Below are 9,279 nucleotides of genomic sequence, written 5' to 3' on the forward strand. Positions count from 1 at the left end.
AAAGTTCACCTTCCTCCCTGTTGTCAAGGACACAGTCTTTAGAACAGATTATGACCACTTTTGGTGGCATGGACTGTAGGCTACGTAGTACAACCTTCATTATACCTGAATTGTAGTGAGATGTTTTATGCCGAAGAGGGCAGGCCATAGAAGACATGACATTGGTTTTAGTTAAGCTTACATTTTTATGCACTGAGTTTCTGTTTAAAAATTAATTCCCAGTGAAGAAAAATTATTTGAGCTATCTTTATCAAGCAGGGTGGCAAATCGTGTTCTAATTGTCAGAACAAGTTTATTTCACAGAATAATCATACTCAGTGCAGCCGAGTAAAGACATCAATGGCGGTCAACACCGCAAAGCCACTTTTATTCTGGAGAAGTGTACATGTGTTAGAATATTAAGCGAAGAGAATATTTCTGTGATTTTTTTTAAAAAGGAAAGTAACAGCATAGTACATAATTTTCTAGAGGGAGGGGATGTGTACTAGAAATTGTAGGCAAACTGTGACATATTGTATGGTACATTGTGAATTCCTGATTATAAAAGGGGCACTATGGAAATTTACAAAGTATTTTCAAGTTCTGTGGTTGAGAAGTGTTAAATCAAATGGGCATATTCTTTTTCTGGTCCTCCCCCGCTCCCTATCAATGTGCTCTTTTCTGTGTGACCTGCCTTCCATCATGAGTAGAGTGACCCTTTCAGAAGTCCAGGGACACCTCAGTTGCAGAGGGGGGCCTCTGGTCTTTCCCTAGGCTGGGCCTTCTCACTGCATAAGCCGCTGTGTGCCCCTGGTTGGCTCCGGCCCCTCCCTCCCCAGCCTTTCTCTGCAGGGTTGGGCAGCGCTGCCTGAGTGGAGCCTTGGCCGCGGCTTTGGTAAGATTGCCGGTGGGGTGCCTCAGTTGCACCTTGGAGGCCATCACATTTGTCAGAAGTATCACGTCTTATATTTTCCAGTTGACAGATCTAAGCTCTTAAGGATGCTGTTAGTTGGATTTCTTCAGACTAATTTGCAATTAAGTGTTCAAACACAATTCATGAACCCTGCGACAGAACAGTGAGACCTGTCTAGTGCACATGATTGAGCACCTGTTGAAAAAAGTTTTAATGCCAAATTGCATCAAGGCTGACACCCTTTGTTTTCCAACCCAGCCTCGGTCTGACTTAGGAGGGATGCAGGTTTTCTTTAACCCTCTTCTGTGTCACAATGTAGCCTGGTTTCACTTCGCTGGGGTGTGCTTATGGCGGAGGCTGAATGGTGACCCTGGAGTAGCCGAGGGGCCCCAGCCTCACCACGTTCAGCATATCTGAGGGGGGGGCACTCACACACTGAGGGCTTGAGTCTTTTACAGTATTTTTGGAGACAGCACTTAAGCAGGCACTTGAGAAACAGAAAGCTCAGTTCGATGAAATTCAACACAGTGCACAGGCATGAGGTAGTCACCATGAAGAGGGTGAAGATGGTCTTCTCGGTGGGCTTGGACGTGAAGCAGTCCACAGTGTTGGGACAAGGCTCCACAGCACACTTCATCAGGTCCGGGACCCTGAAGCCGTCATACAGCTTGTAAAATAAGACCAGGAAGCCAATTTCAAAACCGATTTTAACAATGAGGCTGGTGAGGTAAGTGTACCACAGGCCCCCGTCCATCGTTCCCAGGCTCACGTAGAGTTTCTTCCTGTGTCTCTCCTCTCTGCCCTCGCGGTAGGCGACGTGCAGAACCACCAGCAGTGACGGTGTGGAGACCATGATCAGCTGTAAGGCCCAAAGCCTGACCTGGGAGATGGGGAAGAAGTAGTCAAAACACACATTTTCACAACCAGGCTGTCTAACGTTGCACTCAAACTCTTTCTGCTCGTCTTTCCACACGTGCTCTGCTGCCACCATGTAGACCAGCAGGCGGAAGGTGAACACCACAGCCAGCCAGATCCGCCCGATCCCGGTCGAGTATTTATTTGCTCCACTTAGGAGGTCTCTGAGCAGCATCCAGCTCATGGCTTAGGCTCAAAAGAAGGCAAGATTCTGCAAAAGAAAACAATTTCATCATGATTCATTTATTTCTATTCCGTAGATCATTTATTTCTTGTCTTACTTGATTATGGGATTATGGGGGAGAAACTCGAGTCTCTGCATTATTACGATTCCAGATGTTTAGGGCTCTCTAAGAATCCCGTAGGATACTCTCACTTTCATACAGGAGATGACACAACTAGTCCACAGATGCAATTGATCCCATGCCCAGTTTAATTGGGAATTTGGTTGGTATCCCACACATACTACACTGGAAAATCCTTTTAGTTTAGTCTCTCTAAGGATGAATGGGTTCTGTTGCTGATCTAGAAAGAATTGGATATAACTCTCTAGGTTACCTTGATGCCTTGAAATACCCTCCCATGCCAGCTTCTTGAAGTTGTCCCTACTCACTTTCCCTGATTTGTCAGAGTGCTTCCCCAACCCTTAACGGCTATTCCCTGCCCCTACCTTCCCGCATGTACTGTGTCCCATACGAGCCCCTGAGCTTGCCTATGATTCGATAGTGAAGAGTGAGGTTCGACAATATCAGCTTTCTCGGACTCATGCTCCCTCATCCCTCCAGACCTACTTATGTGCCCAAGTTACCTCCTTTGCCGAGTTTGGAGGGAGAGGTCAGTCTCCTCCTGCCTCAGGATGATCATTCCAGCTCTACATCCCGTTCTTCATCTGTCCATGTTCCCTGCGCTTTCATTTCCTTATCTCGTTCACTGTCATCACCAACACCTAAGCCCCCAAGTCAGAATCCCATATTCATTCCGGACTCCTCTCATGACCCTTTGTAATTACCAAGTTCTTCTGATTCCTCCTAATTGCCTCCCAGCTTTATCTCCAAATCGTTGCTGAGCTCTTCCTCACCTGTGCAGCCCTCGGTCTCCTCGCCTTCCCTTACCCTCCTAGCACCTACTCCATGCAGCTTCTCTTGTGATTCCATCTCTTTTGCTTTTTTCCCTAAAAAGGCTCATAAAAAGCTGGGGAGCCGCCTTTTTCATGCAGTGACATCTTTCTGGTGCACTCTGCTTCCATCTTGTTTATAGTTGAACTTCATGGGCTGGGCTTTGGGTTTTGTTTGTTGAGCCCATCATATGCTCATAGCTTTCTGTTCAGTGCTTTTGAGTTGGGCGCTCACAACCACCCTGGAAAGGGGTTGGTTGTTTTGGTTGGTTTTGTTTGTGGGGGTGGGGTTTTTTTGTTTTTGTTTTCAGATGAGACAGCAGACTGAAAAATGCCACTTTCCCAAGGTTACAAACTAAGGTGCAGAGCAGGGTTCAAATCCAATTTCATTTTTATTTTCAGTTAAAGGTGCAAAAAATTTATTGGGGAAAATGCCTGTGAGAGAAAACAGGAAGGAAGCTGGGAGACGCCTGGAAAACTATCAGACAGTGATGCAAGTCTCACCCCAGGGAAGGAAGAAAGGAAGGCTGAGTAGAAGTGACAGATTGCAATGCAATCTTTTTTTAAAATTATTTTTCAACCACAGTCTGCCTTCGACATTATTCTGCATTGGTTTCAAGTGCACAGCACAGTAGCCAATTACATACCTCACAGAGTACTTTTCATTATTTTAAAACAGTTTTTCAACAGTCTGCCACTAACATACTTTCACCTGATGTCTCAGGTGAAAACCTTGCCATTTCAGGTCCTGTTTCCTATTACAAAAATAATTATGTCGTACTTTCTTCATAGACTCAGACAAAAGAGTATTATGGAAATGATGCTGTAGGGGGAACCAGGGCGTTAGGAAAATGGGGGTATTGTCCTAACAGCACACCTGTTGGAGCACATCACATCATCGCATCATCTCCTGTGCAGGGAACAATGTAACATGTAGCAAGCCCCACGCCGAGCCCTGAGCAGATGTACGAAGGGTAAGAGCTGTTTTCAGAGGAAACAAAGGTACATGTACACAATGCCCTATTCAGTAGGGAATAAATACTCCGATGTCCTTGGTTTAAGAACACAAACAAAATTGCATTAAATAAAAAGGATTCTCAAATCCACCTGAAAGGTTAATGTCTCCATGAATTATTAAAACAAAGCCCCAAAGATTATAAAGGAATAAAAAGGTATTAGGTTTCCCTATGACCTGTCATTGGGCATTTGTCCACATTACTCAAGCGGATGTTTATATAATGTTCCAAACCATTCAAAAGTGCTCTGTTGGGCATTTTAGAAAAAGGAGGAAGGTGAGAGTGACTACGAACTGTTCTGCTAAACGAAAATCAGTACAAAAGTGACTGGTATTTGAACAGAACCTGAAGACTGATGTCATTGAATGTGTGAGGATTATGAGTTTCTTTTGACTATCAAACGTCCAACCTATTTTGTAATTCTCTGCTAATGGAGAGTCAATGGTTTTCCTCAGGAGGGAGGGGTAGTCTAATGTTAGTTCACTTTTAACAGCTGGTTTTGCATTGTGGATGTGCCTGGGCACAGTGTTGGGCTCCTTGGGTTCAAGTCCAAGTTCACCTGTGGTAATAGTACCTACCTCATGGGGCTCAAAACAGAATCTGACACATGGTAGGTGCTCAGTAAGCATTACTATTATTTTATTGTCATTAAAACCTTTCTTGCCTCTACGTACATGTCAATGGCTCCCCAAATTATATATTTCCCATCTAGAACTCTCATTTCTGAGCTCCAGCTGCCTCCTTGTCACCTGTACGAGGCTGTCATCTCATAAACTTATAATATCCAAAAGTGCTACCGTTCACTCCACTTTCCACCTCCCCCAGAGCACCGCTCCGCCTCCAGAGTCCTCCCTCAGTAAATCGCACCACTATCCACCCAAGTGTTGAAACCAGAAACGTGGAAATCGTCCTTCACCTTCTCTCTGCCCAGACCCCACACCCAATCTATGTTCAAGTCCGAGGTTTCTACCTTCAAAATGTATGCCGAAGCTTCTCCCTCCTTTCACGGGCCCTGCCATCGCCCTGACCCAGGCCGCCCTCCTCTCCTGCCTGGGACGCCACACTAGCTTCTTACCTGTCTCCCCTGTTCTCATTCTTGGCCTCTTCTAGCTCATTCTCCATTTCACAGCCAGATAAACATTCTAAATGGAGGTTGCATTGTCTCATTTCTCTGCTTAAAACGAGCATGGCTTCCCATCGCATTTAAGGTAGGAAAAAAAGGCCTGCTACTTCCCTGGATGACAAAGCCCTGTGTAGTGGTGCCCTTGCCTGTCTGTCCCACCTCCTCTGGCACAGCTCTGAGGTACACCGAGTTCCAGGCGTGCTCCCCTTCTGTCGCTTCCTCCTTTAGACCCTGCACCCGCTTTGTCCCTCCGGCCTGCCATGCTCTTGTCCACCTGAATCAGAGAGGCCTTCCCTGACCCCACCCACAGAACGTCGGTCTTCCTTGGTATTCTTGTTTATATTATTGGCTTTTCGCCCTTGATTCCACTTATCACATATTTATATGATCAATATCAGTTTAGACTCTGCTCTATGAGAGAAGGGACTGGGGTTGCCAGATTGAGCAAATTAAAATGTAGGATATCCAGTTAAATTTGAATTTCAGATAAACAATAATTTTCTAGTATAACTGTGCCATCCATTATTTGGGATTACTTATACTAAAGTATTCATTGTCTATCAAAAAATAAAATTTAACTGCTACATATATTTTACCTGTCAACCTAAGCAAGTACCTTGATTGTCACACCTATTGTATACCCAGTGCCTAAGTAACAGTGCAAAATTTGGTAATAAATGGGAACACGGCCTCTCTAGATCTTAGAAACTTCCCCAGCAACACTTGGGAATCTCAACCATTCTTTTCCTCATACCCAGCCTCTCAATCTCTACCTGAAGTAAGCGTCACTCCGTTCTCCATTAAACTGGGCATTTCTGTTCTGAGGTCCCCTCTTCCTCTAACTCCTGGCTGGACTTGAGATCCAGACCATCCTGCTTCACCTCTGCAAGAAAAGCAAGTGGGAGCCGTCCCCAACATCTTGTCTACCAACATTCACCAACACCCACTTTGGTCAGATGGTTCAGCCTACCCACTGCACCTACTCAAGCCCACAGGTCATTCTCCTCTCTCACTGCTCCTTCCTCCTCACTCCCCTACCTCCCCATAGCCCTCCAAGTGGTGACTTTCCTCTCTTCAGATTTGGTCGCCCCTAAGCCTTAGCACATATTTTATCATTTGATGATATAACATCTTAGCCAGTCTTTGTTTCTCCCTAAAGAACGTTGTGTTGCTTGGAGTTGAAGACCATGTTTCCTTCTTGTTTTGTATCCTCCAAAGCACTTAGCATAAAGTAGCTGTTTAGGAAATATTTATTAGCTACATTTAGCTTTTAAAAAAATAGCAAGTTTGAATCTCAGGTGAAGTATTTAGTCTCAAACTTCTTTGCTCTTTGCTATAGAATAAATTGCTCATACAGTCTTCAAGGGCCTTAACTCTTCCCATTGACCACACTAAGAGATTCAGCTAAAAGACAAAAAATTAAAGCAATTTTCATATCCTTTGGCTGTCATATCTAATATTAATATTGGTAGTTAGGAAATACCCATTCATTCTTATTTACTCAGATAATTCAAATGTTGAACTTACAGCAACAATAGTCTTCATTATTGGCATCAATGTTGATTCAACTGTAATAATTTTATTAAAAATCCCAAATGAATTTGGCAAACCACACAGCCTTCAGGCAAAATTCAGCTTACCACCTGCTTTGTAAATACAGGGTTATGTTTTGGGAAACAGCCATGCCCGTTCATTTCTTATTGTCTACATCTGCTTTCATGTTAAAATAGCAGAGTTGAGTCATTGCAACAGAGATAGTACGTATGGCCCTCAGAGCATAAAATATTTACTATCACCCTTTGCTGAAAACGTTGGCTGACCTCTGATACTTACATCATATTTAAAATCATACTGGAAATAAGTTACAGAACTTTAATTATCTGGGCTAATGAGGAATAACACATGATGTGCTGTGCTCAAGAGAAAGCCAAAGGAAGCCACACTGAGTGCAGCAGGAGTGAGGCTGTGAGCAGTTTGAGTGGAGACAAGTGGTGGAAGACAAGCCATCACCCAGCCCGGGGTGGGCCCGGCAGGACTAGCTCAAAGAGCTGGAACTTCTGCGGCCAGTGCCTTATTCTCTTGATGAGTATGATTTAGTTTCAGCAAAACATCTTTTGTCCACTAAATTTTAATTACTTTTAAATGTATCAGTTTTGTGATGTTTTTCTTTTCCAAATATAGTTGCATAAGAACCATGCCTAACGATTAGCCTGTAGATGTAAAATTATTTTGCATCTAACTTTAAGTTTTATGCATGTAAATAACAGTATGCTAAAAAAAAAAATAATTGTCAACACTGGAGTTTCCATGAACAATGCTGAGTAGAATGTATCCATGCAGGCCAACACATGCACACATATACCACTTGCCTGGTGGTTTAATTTCCTGTACGAATAAAGGCATTGACATTTTTAGAGGATCACCTCTTAGGAACAGTGCAAAGGTTCTCAAGTCACCCAGAAAGGGCCACTGAAAGGTCCTGTGCCCTTCCTCTTTGCCCCATCGTCCCCCTCATTCACATCAGCTCACACTGTGCGAGGGGGCCCGACTTGGCCACAGCCTCCAAAGCTCTCAGGTCAATGACACGTTCCAAATGGGCAACATTACTTAGGGGCAGCTTATCCTGAAAGGGCATCTGTGATGCAGCACAAAACCAAACATCAGTACGTCCAGGTTTGCAATAATTAGGATTACTTCTCTCACCGAAACATTTTGGAAAGAAGTAATGACCACCCAATTACAAGAAATGTCATTTGCCCATTAAATAAATCCTATCATAAGAGAAATAAGCTTACCTCCTTACACAGATGTGGAGATGAAGAGGAGATCCAGTTGGTTGCTCATTCGATTTAAAAAATTGTGAGTTGATTCTATTATTTCCCTGACAGGGAACTACTAGTGCTTTGCACTCAGGAAAATGGAGCCCAGTGGTTTCCAAGGTAGTGTGAGCCAAACAGGTGTAACCTGATCATTTGTTTTGGCTCATAACCTAGATGAGAATTCTTGTGTCTCTGCCGTTTACAATATACGTTAAAAGAGAACTGAAACTGGAAAAACGAATTCAAAGCCACTCAGGTACACAGTTCATTGAACATCCCTTGTTATAAAACCTTGTCATCATCTACACAAAGAAGCTGGAACAAAGAGAGTTTCATCTCTTTAAATGAGTTTCCAAGGTTATTTATTAAAGCCTAGCTACAAAACAAAAACAAAAACAATAGGCAAAAGGGCAATTTAATTCAGTCTGCCTTTGATGAGCTCACTTTAACTTTACTTCATATGCCCCATTCTTAGAAATCCAGGAGGTAAAAGGCATTGTAAAAATCACTTTCCCAGCCCCAGGAAGCATTAAAAACAGACATTTTCTATGCATATAAGAGTGAGACAGAAGAGGGAGGAGAGAGTACTTCTATATTTTTTTGGATCCATTTCTAGGCGTGAGTTTGTTTAAAATATGTAGGAATGAAAATGAAATCGTGTCTCTTAGAATAGGAATAGCTTAGAAACAGAATTTTACAGTTGGAAACGATATTAGATGTCATAAAGTTGAATGCCTTCATTTTGAAGATAAGAAAACAGAACTACAGAGACCGGCCTGCCTCTGGTCCCAGAGCCAGTATAGAAAGTAGGAAAGACCCAAGTCCCACACTGAGCTCCTTCCTTCCCTCTGCGATAGCCACCTCCACAGATCACGTGAATTCCAGTGCAGGTTCTCTGACTTCTCTTAACGTTTAAAAATATTCCATGTATTCATATTTTCAATCCAAAATTCAAGGAAGAATGCAGTTTATTTTGAAAAATCATCAATTTTCATTAATTTTATTACTGGATGAAACTTCTCCATACCCAGTAAAACAAATCTTGTTTGGTTTTCACAGAGATTCCAAGGTCCCAGAATGGTGACCCAGTTTCTGAAAGGTTATTATCGTGATAAGACCCCAAAGCCTTGTCTCTGCAGTTGATCATCTCTTTCAGTTTCCACTCCATTGCTTATTATTAGCACTTATCAAACTTTATCCATAGTCTTAAAACATTATTACCTGTTTGTACTGAGACACCTTCCTCCAGGCCCAGCTGAACTGAGGTAGTTTGTTGTGAGGGCGACCTTCAGGGTGGCCTTACTGAGTCCCCAAGTGCTAAGATTTAGAGGATCCAGGCTTTCCAACAATGCAGCAATAACCCAAGCAACGGTAGCATCCAATGATTCAGTGAGGCAGAG

General features: G+C 43.1%; 1 protein-coding gene across 1 annotated transcript; it reads right to left on the reverse strand.

Moving 5' to 3' along the window:
• Positions 1-274: 274 nt before the first annotated feature.
• GJB7 (gap junction protein beta 7) lies at positions 275-7,989 on the reverse strand. The gene is made up of 2 exons (XM_081140396.1): positions 7,856-7,989; positions 275-2,018 (listed from the first exon to the last, which is right to left on the reverse strand). Exon 2 carries the CDS (start codon positions 1,989-1,991, stop codon positions 1,185-1,187), a length of 807 nt encoding a protein of 268 aa, XP_080996522.1. The 5' UTR covers positions 1,992-2,018; positions 7,856-7,989; the 3' UTR covers positions 275-1,184.
• Between the last annotated feature and the right edge of the window lie 1,290 nt (positions 7,990-9,279).

This window comes from Miniopterus schreibersii (assembly GCF_964146895.1).
Source record: "Miniopterus schreibersii genome assembly, chromosome: 6".
In the NCBI taxonomy this organism is placed as follows: domain Eukaryota; kingdom Metazoa; phylum Chordata; class Mammalia; order Chiroptera; family Miniopteridae; genus Miniopterus; species Miniopterus schreibersii.